We start from the raw sequence: 17,920 nt of genomic DNA, 5'->3' as shown, positions 1-17,920 counted from the left end.
AATTTTGGGGTTTGGAGTTCTTTAAGTTGAGGAATTGAAATTTGTTTACATTTTGGTTAAAGTTCATAGAGGGAGCTAGCTGCAGTAGATTGAATATGTTAAAAACGACCTAACTTTTTATACTTTAAGGTATCTCTTTGGTATTTAAATTCTTATTTTCCAGCTTTTTTACACAAAAAAGGTATACTTTATGAAACTAGCTGTCTCGCACCGTTTTCAAGATATTTGGCTTTGAAACTTCCAATGGTGTTGAATTAAATTACAAGTAAGTAGGTACATATTATTAATTTAGCGGTAAATTTCTTAACTTTGGACGAAAATCAAATAATTGACGTTTTCCGCTTGTCTTATTGCTGTCATTTATATGCTACTTTCCATTAAGTATTATTCGTACCTAATTAAAATTATATCTTAGCTTACAATTTAAATTGTATGTACATAAATGTAAATAATGCCGAGACTTCCGCTTTTGGGTTTACATGAAATCAGTTGTTTATGGATAAACTATAAACACCTGGAAGGAACTTTGGCAGCAGGTTTTAAATGCTTCGCGTTAAGGATTTACTTTAAAATAATACAATCTTTTAATAAACGCGTTGATAAGTATATGAAGTTAGAGGTGGATATTTTGAGCAATTATTGTCAAGAAGGCATATTTTTTACTAATGTTTAGTATTTTATTGTTCATCACAATTTTTTATTCTAAATAAACCCTTGTTTTTAACATTTCTAAATTATTTTAATTATTTCAACTATTAGCATTGGAAGTTTCATAGCCAAATATCTCGAAAACGGTGCGAGGCAGCTACATTCATAAAGTATACCTTTTTTGTGTAAAAAAAGTTGAAAAATAAGAATTTGATACCAATAATGAGATACGTTAGAGTACAAAAAAGTTATGTCGTTTTCAACACATTCAATCTACGGCAGCTAGCGATCTCTATGAACTATAACCAAAATGTGAACAAACAATTCCTCTACCCAAAGAACCACAAAATTTTGTATGGATATTTGCATTTATTAAGAAGTAAATGAAAATAAACTGAAATAATATTTTACATTTAACACCCTTCTTAACTATCAACCTTTGGACTAAGATAAGTTCGATTAAATCACAATATTTTTTCCTCGGGAATCTACCCCTGAATTTTGGCCCATTACCTCGGGACCACCCTGTATATTCTTATAATGTAAAGTTATAAGAAGACAACGCCTGTGTTGTTGTTTAAATAAAATTACGCAAAAAAGAGCCAGCCCTACAGCCAACCTAACATTTCGGATCTCTAGTTATGATCCAGGACCTTCTCTACCTATTCATTTTATTTACAATGTGATAATTGTACTGACAGTTATTTATTTGTAGGTTACTAACAGTTANAGTAGATTGAATATGTTAAAAACGACCTAACTTTTTATACTTTAAGGTATCTCTTTGGTATTTAAATTCTTATTTTCCAGCTTTTTTACACAAAAAAGGTATACTTTATGAAACTAGCTGTCTCGCACCGTTTTCAAGATATTTGGCTTTGAAACTTCCAATGGTGTTGAATTAAATTACGAGTAAGTAGGTACATATTATTAATTTAGCGGTAAATTTCTTAAGTTTGGACGAAAATCAAATAATTGACGTTTTCCGCTTGTCTTACTGCTGTCATTTGTATGCTACTTTCCATTAAGTATTATTCGTACCTAATTAAAATTATATCTTAGCTTACAATTTAAATTGTATGTACATAAACGTAAATAATGCCGAGACTTCCGCTTTTGGGTTTACATGAAATCAGTTGTTTATGAATAAACTATAAACACCTGGGAAGAACTTTGGCAGCAGGTTTTAAATGCTGCAAAGACATTTCGCGTTAAGGATTTACTTTAAAATAATACAATCTTTTAATAAACGCGTTGATAAGTATATGGAGTTAGAGGTGGATATTTTGAGCAATTATTGTCAAGAAGGCATATTTTTTACTAATGTTTAGTATTTTATTGTTCATCACAATTTTTATTCTAAATAAACCCTTGTTTTTAACATTTCTAAATTATTTTAATTATTTCAACTATTAGCATTGGAAGTTTCAAAGCCAAATATCTCGAAAACGGTGCGAGGCAACTACATTTATAAAGTATACCTTTTTTGTGTAAAACAAGTTGGAAAATAAGAATTTGATACCAATAATGAGATACGTTAAAGTACAAAAAGTTATGTCGTTGTCAACACATTCAATCTACGGCAGCTAGCGATCTCTATGAACCATAACCAAAATGTGAACAAATAATTCCTCTACCCAAAGAACCTCAAACCACAAAATTTTGTATGGATATTTGCATTTATTAAGAAATAAATGAAAATAAACTAAAATAATATTTTACATTTGACACACTTCTTAACTATCAACTTTTGGACTAGGGTAAGTTCGGTTAAATCACAATATTTTTTCCTCGGAAATCTACCCCTGAATTTTGGCCCATTACCTCGGGACCACCCTGTATATTCTAATAATGTAAAGTTATAAGAAGACAACGCTTGTGTTGTTTAAATAAAATTATGCAAAAAAGAGCCAGCCCTACAGCCAACCCTGTACCACATTGCAGCCGTCCTAACATTTCCGATCTCTAGTTATGATCCAGGACCTTCTCTACCTATTCATTTTATTTACAATGTGATAATTGTACTGACAGTTATTTATTTGTAGGTTACTAACAGTTATTTAGCACCAAAGAAGTCTATCGTTTATTAGATCTGTCTGAACCAACTAAAATTTTGTGTATAACAAATGGGTTTTAAGCCATTTACACAGAAATCTTGAATTTTATGAGAATTTTGCTGTTCGTATAAAACTGATCAGCGACGTCAGAAATGTCATGCAATATCAAAAAAAAAACTCATAGGCGTAGAAATTATATTAAAAAGGGCACTGACTACCCGTCTACCACGCCTCTGATGGTTGTAGTGAATCGATTGCAGATTATTTTTAAAGGACATTACGTCTCCACAATACATACCAAATTTGATTTCGTTAGTACTTACTGTTTTTTAGACATCACGATAAAAAGGTAAAAAAATAAATAAATTCGACACAAGAAGCAATTTATGATCTACCTGTATGTTCATATGAATTCTTTTGTTCAAAGTCAAATTCTCTATCAATTGTTAGTACCTACGTTTAAAATATAGGGTGGCCAAATGAAAACGAGACAGAGCCATTTTCAGGAACTGCGTCAAGATTGTAGAAAAACTCTCAGACCCGTCGAATTTAGATTAGAGGGGGACATTCTTTGCTGGTATTTTTGACTCCGCCCCTTTCATCCCCAAGCAAGGGTAAGCATCACCCCAAAATATTTACATGGCATTGGGGGTTGAGTAATATTTCTTTTGAAAGCTCTTTACAACAGACTTTAAATTTTATAATTCCGCCCAATACTTATTAAGAATTTTGATTTTAAAGTTGAAACTTATGTACAAACAATTAGTAAGGTAAAAATGTCAGTCATTCGAGTTAAGTACGCCAATGGTATAAATTTAGTATTTCTTGCGTTACATTGGATTTAGGCGATTAATTATCACTTTCGTAAATAAAACACAATTGTAAAAAACAGAAATGAATGAACGTAAAATTAGTGGATTCCACATGGAACGGGACGGTAAATCGTCACAATTGCCGCTGTTTGTTCGATTCAAACCCAAGAGTTTTTCACACAGCAACTGGAAAAATTAAATGTATGAGCTAGAATTTTCGGTAACCAGCTGGCGAGTCCTTTTTTCTACCTGGTAATTTGACTAGTCAAATGTATTTGCAATTACTAGAAGACGCTATTAACCATGCCTTGACTGATATTATTGAAAATGTTCCAGAGTATGAAGATGATTTGATTTTTCAACAGGACAATGCTCCTCCGCATTATGCGTTGATTGTTCGTCAGTATTTGGACCAACGTTTTCTACGGAATTGGATTGGGAGAAGAGGCAGTATTGAGTGGCCTCCACGATCACCGGATTTATCGCCTCTTGATTTCTTTATGTGGGGATACCTAAAAAGTAAAATCTATAAAACACAGCCAGCGTCGCTGGAAGATTTGCGTCAAAGAATCGTCGACGAATGCCGTCGAATCACTCCGGAAATGCTTCGGAATGTGCGCGAACGTTTCGAACAAAATCTTTATTCTTATATGAAAGCGGGCGGTCATCAGTTTGAACATTTAACCAACTAAGTAGTAAGTACGCAACTAAACATAATTTAAATTTTAAAATGTAAATTTTTTTCAAAATATTGGGCGGAATTATAAAATTTAAGGTATGTTGTAAAGAGAATTGTAAGAACTTTCAAAAGAAATATTATTCAACTCCCAATGCCATTTAAATATTTTGGGGTGATGCTTACCCTTGCTTGGGGGTGAAAGTGGCGGTGTCAAAAATACCAGCAAAGAATGTCCCCTTTTAATCTAAAATCGACGGGTCTGAGCATTTTTCTACAATCTTGGCGCAGTTCCTGAAAATGGCCCTGTTTCGTTTTCGTTTGGCCACCCTGTACGTTTCCCCAGCTTCGCCTCGAGGATCCACTAACCTCAGAAGTATTTCATATTAGTTAATTAACCTCATATCATAGAGACTGTTTGAAATAATTCACTTCACTACACGCATAATCCTCTAAGTTCAAATATTTTCTATGACTACATGCTATTTCCTGAAGAGTTCAAAACCTACAATAATAACACGGCGGGGCGGCTCATATTTACAATAGAAAGTTGCGAATAATCTCAACAACACAAAATGCAGGCACGGCCAAGTATTCTCCCGAGCAATATCGCCAGATAGCCCATACACTCCGATAGAAGTGAAACGAGAAGTACCTAGAGAAGTGGAAGTGAGGTCGAGACCAGCCGATGACTAAGTTTCAGTTCTTAAGTGTTGTGTAGACGTGAGGGTTTACTCCGTGAGCTGTTATGCTAGGATCTGCAAATCCCTGTGTCTGCTGTGGATAGTGAGTGCAATATGGGGCCGAAGTTGGTACCCAAATGTGTCTTAGAGCTGGCCTGTGTGCTTCTAGTGTTGTGTTTCTGGATTTATCCGACAGTTGGTCATGTGGCTCTTATTTTTCCTCCAGCTAGGAAGTACGACTTGGATTTTTTGGACAGTTCCAGGACGAAGGCTCCTTGTGGCATGCCCAAAGGTAACCTGCATTCAAATAAATGTCCAAATTAGTATCGATCGGTGATTTATACATATCATAGACCTCAGAATGACTCGTTGATACATATAGCTACCTTTAAGGTGCCTCTTTTAAGGTTTTCGGAACATTGTGCATATTGCAAACGTGCATATTAAAAAACATCTTAAAGCAAATAAAATTAAGATCACAAATTTTTGGACAAAGTCTATACCGGTTGTTCCGTTCATTTAAGACGTATTCTTACGTAGTTTTAATAATATCGATAAATTTAATAGAAATAGCGGTATATGAATTTCTGCATATCTTAAAATTGTATTATATTCTCGATTATACAGGGTGTACTATTAATTAAATTAATTTTTTCAAGTGCAACACCATTTATACTTTTAAAGCATTTTAAATTTCTTTTTAAATTTGAGAGGTGCTTTGATAAACAAATATAGAATACAGGGTTATTCAGAACTTACCCAAAAAAAATTTTTTGGATGTACAGGGGACTCACAAATACAATTTTGTAAGAAAAAAATCAAAAAGGGTAGTTCAAAAATGATTTAAAAATACACTTCTGCACGGCACTGGAAACTGGTCCACTGTAAAACCTGACCTTGCACAAGGCAACCGCCACAGTGGCAAACTGTAATAAAAAATGAGCAGACAAAAACTTCGCAAGGAAAGAAATAAATACAATTTTATAACACCTATTTTATATGAGCAAATTCAACTGCTTTTGCTGCGTTTGTTATTATTAATTAATAAAATTAATTNTGTTGTCTTGCTTCACTATAAATTAAAACAATATCCATCAACTCCGAGTTGCTATACACGTAACACTAACTATTAAAAAACTATTGTAAACACTATCGCAACGACGTTAATACTAATTGTAAAATCGGATTTCAGTATTCGGAATTGTTGGGGCCACGTGGCTCTGCACACGCAGTATTGGAACTCTTTGTCAACATTTAACAAGCAGATTCAAAATTTAATTTGTTTTAGATTCTATTATTATTATTTATTAGATTTTGTTGTATATAGTTTGCTCAATTAAAAAAAGAGTGCTAACTTTTTTCAATTAAAAATGGTAAAAATAATGTTTTACACATTTAACACACATATGGAATAGTCAAGGGACTATTTTTTCTTTTGAGCTAAAATAGTGAAAATTTTAATAAAAACGTATTTGATTTGAACAATAATTAGTTTTTTTAGTATTTTTTTGAAAAATTTGTTTTTTTTTGTTGTAAATTATGTACTTAACTATTGATACCTATCCGTTTTCTATGCCGTATACTGATTCATTGTGATTATGTTTTCTTAAGAATTATGGTTGTTTTGATAAGAAATTTATTTGCATTTTTTTCTATTATTCAGATAATCTTAAACGATGCTCAAACATTATTTTCAAAATCCATTTTGGTTCTAAATATGTCATTATTATCCATTTTTAAAGCAAATAAGCAACAAATAAATTGAAATCTGAATATCTCGTGAACTATAAGAAATCGGCCGTAACAAATCTTAATAAAATCTGAAGAATATTAAATTTTGAATTTACATGTTTCAAATTGTCGATTTTGATCTATAAATTGATTATTTACTTATTTCATTATTTATATGGGAAGAGACTAAAAATATTCGTAATAGTTTCCAACGGGTAAGAGGAAAAGATAAAACTACTGTCCTCCATTCAGTTCATAGTTTTTGACTTAGTTTTTCCAGATTCTTTATACCTTGATTTACAAGTTCTAGGAACTTTATAAATTCTCTCAGCTGTCAAATAATTAATTAAACATAAAAATTGAATCGTCTTCCAATTCCAAACATAGAATACAATGAAGTTGCTTCAACAGTTATCTTTCATCGATCACTTCTTTAAACTTTATTTTATCCGTAACTTGCAAACAGTTCCTGATTTCTTCAAACTTCGTTCTCATTGTCAGTTATAAAAAAATAATAAAAGCGTAACAATAACTAATTTCATTTCTTAAATGAAACACACAAAGTGTTTTAACCTCAGTCAATACTTTCATTTTCTTCAACGAATACAAATTTAACAGAAAAGTAATTGCGGCTAGTAAATGATAGTTTCCGATATACTGTAAACAAAAATTCAATGTCTAAAAGCTATTTAACTTTTCATATCAAAATATAATTAATTAGTTACCTACTATTATTTTTTTAATATAGAAGATGCAACTTCATAAATAAATAATATAGCACCTCATTTAGACAAATAACATTGCTATATACAGTGTGATTCACAACTTATCCAAAGAAATTTGGGAAGAGATGCGGCATGAGAAATGAAGTCAATATCGCAAAAAAAAATTCGGTGTAAGTTTCACCCGTTTCCGTTTGATGAACTGTGACTGCGTAATTTATGCACGTTATGCAGATGTTTACATTTTATATTATTTAAATCATAGCTAAAAGTATCTCCTTGATTTGCAGCGTAAATAATACTGAAGTATGTAGGAAGTTATGGCAAAATAATAGGTAATAATTTTATCGTGACTAAAGAAACAGGTCAATGCGAAATGCAAAGCGTTTATAGCAGTAGAAGGGGACACTGTAAGAGGAAGTAAATGTAAAGGTACTCAAATATGAATAATCTTTTAAAAGATAAAAGTTATAACACCCTGATTAAGACTTACGCTTCTGTCAGTGCATTTCTTGTTTGAAAGTTTACTTATTAAAAGAATTTTGATTTTTATTTTCAATAATTTCTAACGCTTTCGTCAGGAAGAGGTGTCATTTAAAAATAATAATAATAGTAATAATAATAAATAAATAATTAATTAAAATAAATCATTCTAATGTTCAGCGGAAATGGCTTACAACGATTGGCAAGTTCATTTATTTGTACACTGAGTAACTTGTTAAAAAAAATTTTAACTGGCTTAATTTTTTATTCTATATACAAAATTGCTATACAATTAACATATAATTATCTCTAATAATTTTTTTATAGAATTCGTATACAGGTTTCAAAGTTTTAAAACAACTTGTAGGTATTTAATGCAATGTTTATCGTGAGGTATTAGACAAAATGACATGGAAATGTTTTTAGATATTGTAATAAAAGTATTATATAATGAATAATTCCACAACAATTTTCCACTAATTAACAACATTTGAGTGGTGACTAGTGCATTGCACAAATGTGTTTTCGTAATATGAAATTTAAACATTGTACTTACTTAAATACACAGAATTATGTATCTTTAGAAAAGCAACCCAATCACAAATAACAAAGAAATGTATTAGGCATTCATCTCAAAAAATAAATAAATAAATAAATAAATGAAGTCAAAAGCTCAGAGTAACTGACCCCATACAAATAAATAATTGCTTCATTCACCAAAAAATTTTCTAAATTGGATCGATCGTGTTTAATAAGGAACTTCATTAATTCTCATCTTAGATGAAACTTATCGCCAATCTCGATCTAGGACATCGCAACAAAAATCTAATTGTAAACACTTTGTTAGAGATTCCCGTTGTGTAACAATAAACACTGTTATACTTTTTCCATCGTATTTATTGATTACTTATTTGGTTAGCAGAGAAAGGAGGTTTATATAACAAATTACTGTCCCCTCGATGACTTTGGAACTATAATGAAGCAGATCTGCGTTTCTTGATTATAACAACGACAAATTTTGAAGAAAAGTAATTTATTTTTTAATTTGTAATCTAGACTGTAGACTGTAGACAAACGCAAAATCAAAACGGTTAAGTTTAGATATATGTGCTATATGAATGTTGTTTAGAATTTCTAGAAGAATTGAAATATGGAATAATATACAGGGTGTTCCATTAAATAAAAAGCAACTTTGTTTCGCCATGACCTTTTGACTGAGCCTGTATACTTAATTTTTCTTAACTGTAATATATTTAAAAAACCTTAAAACGTTTGTGTCTTATGATTTTTCGATAGCCATCTTACTTTAGGCGTATTAGCGCAATGATTTCTCATGGTTGAAATTAAATACAATAAAAGTAGTTTGTCAAAGTTGTTACTGTGGTATCTACTCGGTCATTCTTCAGTAAAAGGATCCTAATTATCATAAGTACGGTGTAGAATATAAATAGACTCTTCCATTGTTTTTCCCGTGATGTGCAGGTGTATTTTTAATTTTAGAGACTGTACTCAGTTACCTGATGTTGTACAATATAAACTTGGTAAGGCAGGTGGTTTCAGTAAAGACTTATAAACCCAGCAAGACTTATATTTCTCTATTGTTACATTGAATACAAATACAAATAAAGTATAACTGTGAGACAAACAATATCTCCTTAATCTTTAGCTAAAAATATATTTTAGAAATAAAATTAGAAAGGTTGAAGGTTGGTCAAGAAGTTAATGAAAATTTCTAATAAGAAAACTTCTTAAAATATCAAAATGAGCCGAAGAAAATGCTGATGGCGTCAGTTTCTCCCTAAGTTTTATTATGTATTTTGGTAGGAGATAGCCCATGGTTATAAGCAGATTATGAGTAAATATTACAACTAAATATTGATCTCTAATGACACTATTCGTAGCAAATCGAATGCGATCTTTTTGCTATAAAGACAACTTAAAAAAATACGTAGGTATCTTCTTTTGTTGTGACAAATGATATGTTAAAATACAGTAATTAGATAAACAAAATATTTACTTGATTAGTTGTTAATTATTTCGTTATTGAATGGTCTATTTCAGCAATCAATCACTGACTGACCAATAACCAAAAAGATAAATCAATGTATCCTGTGTTGGCCAAATTGGTTCAACGCGGCAATGTAATTTTGCAAGGATTTGAAAGGATATACCCGGAATTCTTTCAAACAAAAACTAATTAAAAAATGCACAACTTACCCAATTCAGAATGGGTATCCACAGATGAATCGGTATTTGAGAACAAGTACAATGGAAAAGTAAAAGTAATGAAGTTGTTTGTGACTAACGCAATTAAATGGTAAGACACACAAATTTATTACAATTACAAAATTGCTTTAACTGTTTAAGTACAAGGAAATGGCAATCTGCTTTTGATTTCGTTTTCAAAGGGTTACAAAACTTTGGCGACTTGTTTCACCGGCAAAGATTTAAGAAAGGTAATTTCAAATAACAATTAAGCGATCTCTAACTAAAATACAGGGTAAGTCATTAATAATAGTACACAGTTTAATAGCAGATCGTTAATGTCAAAANAAAATTTTAAAATTTTTCGCCTGCGGCGCCATTTAGAGACTCCGGGCACTTAATATCCCGGAATTCAATTCAACAAATGTAACAACCCTAAGCAGAACACATCCAATCAATGCTCACGCGCCGCCACTGATTATTTATATGGGAAGAGACTAAAAATATTCGTAATAGTTTCCAACGGGTAAGAGGAAAAGATAAAACTACTGTCCTCCATTCAGTTCATAGTTTTTGACTTAGTTTTTCCAGATTCTTTATACCTTGATTTACAAGTTCTAGGAACTTTATAAATTCTCTCAGCTGTCAAATAATTAATTAAACATAAAAATTGAATCGTCTTCCAATTCCAAACATAGAATACAATGAAGTTGCTTCAACAGTTATCTTTCATCGATCACTTCTTTAAACTTTATTTTATCCGTAACTTGCAAACAGTTCCTGATTTCTTCAAACTTCGTTCTCATTGTCAGTTATAAAAAAATAATAAAAGCGTAACAATAACTAATTTCATTTCTTAAATGAAACACACAAAGTGTTTTAACCTCAGTCAATACTTTCATTTTCTTCAACGAATAGAAATTTAACAGAAAAGTAATTGCGGCTAGTAAATGATAGTTTCCGATATACTGTAAACAAAAATTCAATGTCTAAAAGCTATTTAACTTTTCATATCAAAATATAATTAATTAGTTACTTACCTACTATTATTTTTTTAATATAGAAGATGCAACTTCATAAATAAATAATATAGCACCTCATTTAGACAAATAACATTGCTATATACAGTGTGATTCACAACTTATCCAAAGAAATTTGGGAATAGATGCGGCATGAGAAATATCGAAAGTCAATATCGAAAAAAAAAATTCGGTGTAAGTTTCACGCGTTTCCGTTTGATGAACTGTGACTGCGTAATTTATGCACGTTATGCAGATGTTTACATTTTATATTATTTAAATCATAGCTAAAAGTATCTCCTTGATTTGCAGCGTAAATAATACTGAAGTATGTAGGAAGTTATGGCAAAATAATAGGTAATAATTTTATCGTGACTAAAGAAACAGGTCAATGGGAAATGCAAAGAGTTTATAGCAGTTGAAGGGGACACTGTAAGAGGAAGTAAATGTAAAGGTACTCAAATATGAATAACCTTTTAAAAAATCAAAGTTATAACACCCTGATTAAGACTTACGCTTCTGTCAGTGCATTTCTTGTTTGAAAGTTTACTTATTAAAAGAATTTTGATTATTATTTTCAATAATTTCTAACGCTTTCGTCAGGAAGAGGTGTCATTTAAAAATAATAATAATAATAATAATAATAATAAATAAATAATTAATTAAAACAAATCATTCTAATGTTCAGCGGAAATGGCTTACAACGATTGGCAAGTTCATTTATTTGTACACTGAGTAACTTGTTAAAAAAAATTTTAACTGGCTTAATTTTTTATTCTATATACAAAATTACTATACAATTAACATATAATTATCTCTAATAATTTTTTTATAGAATTCGTATACAGGTTTCAAAGTTTTAAAACAACTTGTAGGTATTTAATGCAATGTTTATCGTGAGGTATTAGACAAAATGACATGGAAATGTTTTTAGATATTGTAATAAAAGTATTATATAATGAATAATTCCACAACAATTTTCCACTAATTAACAACATTTGAGTGGTGACTAGTGCATTGCACAAATGTGTTTTCGTAATATGTAATTTAAACATTGTACTTACTTAAATACACAGAATTATGTATCTTTAGAAAAGCAACCCAATCACAAATAACAAAGAAATGTATTAGGCATTCATCTCAAAAAATAAATAAATAAATAAATAAATAAATGAAGTCAAAAGCTCAGAGTAACTGACCCCATACAAATAAATAATTGCTTCATTCACCAAAAAATTTTCTAAATTGGATCGATCGTGTTTAATAAGGAACTTCATTAATTCTCATCTTAGATGAAACTTATCGCCAATCTCGATCTAGGACATCGCAACAAAAATCTAATTGTAAACACTTTGTTAGAGATTCCCGTTGTGTAACAATAAACACTGTTATACTTTTTCCATCGTATTTATTGATTACTTATTTGGTTAGCAGAGAAAGGAGGTTTATATAACAAATTACTGTCCCCTCGATGACTTTGGAACTATAATGAAGCAGATCTGCGTTTCTTGATTATAACAACGACAAATTTTGAAGAAAAGTAATTTATTTTTTAATTTGTAATCTAGACTGTAGACTGTAGACAAACGCAAAATCAAAACGGTTAAGTTTAGATATATGTGCTATATGAATGTTGTTTAGAATTTCTAGAAGAATTGAAATATGGAATAATATACAGGGTGTTCCATTAAATAAAAAGCAACTTTGTTTCGCCATGACCTTTTGACTGAGCCTGTATACTTAATTTTTCTTAACTGTAATATATTTAAAAAACCTTAAAACGTTTGTGTCTTATGATTTTTCGATAGCCATCTTACTTTAGGCGTATTAGCGCAATGATTTCTCATGGTTGAAATTAAATACAATAAAAGTAGTTTGTCAAAGTTGTTACTGTGGTATCTACTTGGTCATTCTTCAGTAAAAGGATCCTAATTATCATAAGTACGGTGTAGAATATAAATAGACTCTTCCATTGTTTTTCCCGTGATGTGCAGGTGTATTTTTAATTTTAGAGACTGTACTCAGTTACCTGATGTTGTACAATATAAACTTGGTAAGGCAGGTGGTTTCAGTAAAGACTTATAAACCCAGCAAGACTTATATTTCTCTATTGTTACATTGAATACAAATACAAATAAAGTATAACTGTGAGACAAACAATATCTCCTTAATCTTTAGCTAAAAATATATTTTAGAAATAAAATTAGAAAGGTTGAAGGTTGGTCAAGAAGTTAATGAAAATTTCTAATAAGAAAACTTCTTCTTAAAATATCAAAATGAGCCGAAGAAAATGCTGATGGCGTCAGTTTCTCCCTAAGTTTTATTATGTATTTTGGTAGGAGATAGCCCATGGTTATAAGCAGATTATGAGTAAATATTACAACTAAATATTGATCTCTAATGACACTATTCGTAGCAAATCGAATGCGATCTTTTTGCTATAAAGACAACTTAAAAAAAATACGTAGGTATCTTCTTTTGTTGTGACAAATGATATGTTAAAATACAGTAATTAGATTAACAAAATATTTACTTGATTAGTTGTTAATTATTTCGTTATTGAATGGTCTATTTCAGCAATCAATCACTGACTGACCAATAACCAAAAAGATAAATCAATGTATCCTGTGTTGGCCAAATTGGTTCAACGCGGCAATGTAATTTTGCAAGGATTTGAAAGGATATACCCGGAATTCTTTCAAACAAAAACTAATTAAAAAATGCACAACTTACCCAATTCAGAATGGGTATCCACAGATGAATCGGTATTTGAGAACAAGTACAATGGAAAAGTAAAAGTAATGAAGTTGTTTGTGACTAACGCAATTAAATGGTAAGACACACAAATTTATTACAATTACAAAATTGCTTTAACTGTTTAAGTACAAGGAAATGGCAATCTGCTTTTGATTTCGTTTTCAAAGGGTTACAAAACTTTGGCGACTTGTTTCACCGGCAAAGATTTAAGAAAGGTAATTTCAAATAACAATTAAGCGATCTCTAACTAAAATACAGGGTAAGTCATTAATAATAGTACACAGTTTAATAGCAGATCGTTAATGTCAAAATATAGTGATTGAGCCAAACTTGCCTTAACCAAATGTTGCTCCGTTTCATTCTACAGGGTGTTAAAGTTGAAAAAATTTTTCGATTTTTTGCTATATTTTCAGTATGTATGAACCGATTCTTTTAAAAATTTGTATTTTTACGTTTCTTGAAGTGGCGAATATAAATATACAAACAGTGTTGTGGCGACATCTAGGGGGCGCTCGTTATACTGTCCTATTAATATAAAAATATGTCTTACTTTTTATATTTACAATTCTGATTTTTTTAACTAGAAATTATTGAACTACGTACAATTCTAAATAAACAAGGTATACTCGTTACAAATCAATAAACTCAACCATTTTCGAGATACCGACGTTTTAAGTTTTTGAGATTCGCGAGAATTAAATTAAAAAATTAATTTTTCCAAAGTAGTAGGCATTGACATAACAAATTGATAGCACATTATACCTGAGAAGTAAGAGAATATCTTAATAGAAATTCCCCGCACCGTTGGATTGGACCTTAGCCTGCACGTAGCCCTGATTTAAATCGACTGGATTTTTACTTTTACAATAAATTATTAATAATCAAGAACAACTGTAGACAAATATGCAAGAATCGGTTCATATTATCAATCAACCTAGAACTGTATTCAATGTCAGACAAAATTTAAATAAAAGGCTAAGAAAGTGCATTGAAGTCGCTGGTGATTGCTTTGAGAATATTTTACGATTAATAATTTATTAAGATATGCATAATAAAAATTTCAGTTGCTGTATGTAATGTTTGTATTAATTCTTAATTCAGACTTGGTATCTTAAGACCTACTAATTTTCTAATTTAATTCCTACCGAATCTAAAAATCTTAAAACATCTGTATCTCGAAAATGGTTGAGTTTAACGATTTGTAACAAGTATGCATTTTTTACTTAGAATTGAACATTTCTTATTAAAAAATTCAAAATTGTAAAATACAAAAAGTTAGACATATTTTTATATTGATATTGCAGTATAACTAACGCCCCAATACTGTTCGTCATAATATTCGTATTTGCCACTTCAAAAAACGAAAAACTACAAATTTTCAAAATAATCGGTCCATACATAAAATATAGCAAAAAATCAAAAATATTTTTTCAACTTTAACACCTTGTAGAATGAAAAGGAGCAACAATTGATTGAGGCATGTTTGGCTCAATCGCTATATTTTAACGTTAACAATTTGCTATTAAGCTGTGTACCATTATCAATAACTCACCTTGTATAATATGGAGACGACGAAATTGTAATACAATTGCTACTGCAGAATATAAACAACGGTTTTACCAATCCAATTTTGTATCTAATTGTTGTGAAATATCCGCATCCATTTGGAGTGTTGATGACATAGAATCAAGAAGAGTATGCATTGATTAGCAACACATGCATATTATTGAATACCTCTACAAACGAAGCTGCGAAATTAAAGTGCTATTTTATTAAATTGAATGGTTATATAACGTATATTAAGGTGTCTTTCGGTTTACTTTCATAGAATAGGTACTTAAGTATGTGCTTTGTAATGCACACATAAAAGAAGAAAAAACCTGGAAAGAAAAATATCAAGAAGTTGATTAATGGATACTTTTATAATTGTAGCAAAAATATATTTTACTTGCATCTACGGCTCATCATCATTTCACAGGAATTATCAATCTTCCCCACTAGCTTTGATATTGCCGTTCGTGACAATGTTTGCGTTGATAATTTTGATTTTTAACACCATCTCGTCTTAACATGAATTGTAAGTGGAATTCATAGTTAAATTGTCTTCAAGACATTGGCCTTATTAACATCTTCGTTAGTGCAGAATTTTATGGTAAAGCATTGAGCAACAAACGAAGCAATTGGTCATACATTCACTGGCTTTTTGACATAATCTTCAGGGATTTAGAGGGCCTTAGGCCTTGTAGACTTTAAAATAAAATTTCTCTTCATTTCTGACACATGTAGAATATGTGGTGACTTTCCCTGAGGCAGCCTACGTCGTGTTCCTCTGCTTTTGGTTTGTCATACATGTTTGACTGTCGAGATCTCCAGAATCAGTTGAAGCAAGAGCAAAAGTTCAGTTCATGAATCTGCTTTGCTCAATATTTTAAATGACCTCATCAATTTAAATTTAGAAAATGTCAATCAGGTGATTCAAACATGCGACAATATAGAAGACAATGTGGCTACCTTGGAAAATTAAACTGTCCTTACAGAAAAATCCATCTGTTAGAGATGTATATCCAAGGACCAATTTAGTTAAAAAAACAAACAATATGTCAAAATATAATTAATATGGAAATAAACCATTCTTATATTTAAAATTAATAATAGATCATAAAAAGAAGACAGCTAACAATATGGACCATGAATAATTAGGTAGATTCATTTTGCAAACATTCAACTGAAAACAAAACAGAACAATCGAAAAGTGAAAAAAATATATTAACGATAAAAACCTTCAGGGGATATTGATCTAATGCGCTAACTATAGGTATTTGATGTATAATCAAATTAGATTGCAGTGCCTGATGGTATTAAACATCCATCCCGCACAAGTGAGTTTTTAGGTTGCAGGTGCTGCAACCGTCTATTGTTTTCCAATTATTTATAATTTGTAACTACCATTATATTATTTTAATGCATGACTAATTAGATACATAATTGTACAAATTATAAAACGTTGTTTTGCTAAAACTACGCGGAGGTTACCGTCACACAGATTATATCTGATTATTTACCAATAATGCGTAGCACCAATAATTAGTGGATAATTGAGTCGACTGTATTCGTTCAAGTCCTGCTAATTACAAGTACAGTTTCTTTTTACGGATCGATATAATGCCAAATAGTCCGGTCAAATTAGTCATAAAAATAGTGGTCAAATAACGAAAATTCCGACAGAGGTAAATTTTGGTGGAGACCTTGGGTACACCATTAGAAATAAAATGTCAAAAGTCCCCATCGGTAAGTTTTATCAAAAAAGTAGCCCTGACAAAAATTATAGACCCTAAAATTATCTACAAAAATGGTCCTTATACTTTTTTTTCTAAGAATCACCATTCCTGAGATATCGCGATTCTAACAGTTGAAACATAACTTACTTACAAGACATGCAACAAAGAACATTCAACAATGAACAAAGGTACCTAAATGTTACTTCGGTAGATGTTCAAAATGAACACCCCGTACTCCAATGCACTTTCTAATCCTACGAATGTTTTCCCGGTGCACTTGAAATAATATTCCGTGATTATTGCGGAGATGGTCACAGTTCTGTGTTAGCCTCAGCAGAAGTTCCTCTCTACTATTTACGGGTGTTGAATAAACGTTATTTTTTAAATGACCCCACAGAAAAAAGTCTAATGGGTTTAGGTCGGGCGACCTAGGTGGCCATAATACAGGTCCGCCTCGACCTATCCATCGATCACCAAAAACATTCGTCAGATGTTGACGTACTAAACGATCAAAGTGGGGTGGTGCACCGTCATGCATGTACCACATTTCAGTTCTTATTTGAAGGGGCACTTCTTCTAACAAAATATTTAGATTTTCCTCTAAAAATTGCAAATAAAGAGCACCATTAAGTCTTTGCTCCAGAATAAATGGACCAATCAAATGATTCCCGATAATGCCAGCCCACACATTCACCATAAACCTTTGTTGGTAGCGAGTTTGAACTAAAGCGTGAGGGTTTTCTTCATCCCAGACATGTAGATTATGCGAATTAATTATGCCGTCTCTTGTAAAACCTGCTTCATCGGTGAACAAAATAGATGTACCAAAATTATGATTCCGAATATGAT

General features: G+C 31.0%; 1 protein-coding gene across 6 annotated transcripts in view; it reads left to right on the top strand.

Annotated features, from left to right (window-relative positions):
• The first annotated feature begins 4,829 nt into the window (after positions 1-4,829).
• The window catches only part of LOC108905871, an 82,670-nt gene continuing 69,579 nt past the window's right edge, over positions 4,830-17,920 (top strand). For all 6 annotated transcript variants that reach the window (XM_018708926.1, XM_018708925.1, XM_018708921.1 and 3 more), the window contains exon 1: positions 4,830-5,168. In XM_018708926.1, coding sequence (XP_018564442.1) covers positions 4,991-5,168 — 178 coding nt within the window. In that variant the 5' untranslated portion in view covers positions 4,830-4,990. The remainder of the gene's footprint in view (positions 5,169-17,920) is intronic.

The sequence above is a fragment of the Anoplophora glabripennis genome, unplaced genomic scaffold, assembly GCF_000390285.2.
Source record: "Anoplophora glabripennis isolate ALB-LARVAE unplaced genomic scaffold, Agla_2.0 scaffold228, whole genome shotgun sequence".
Classification (NCBI taxonomy): domain Eukaryota; kingdom Metazoa; phylum Arthropoda; class Insecta; order Coleoptera; family Cerambycidae; genus Anoplophora; species Anoplophora glabripennis.
This window is presented reverse-complemented; position numbering and strand designations above follow the sequence as displayed.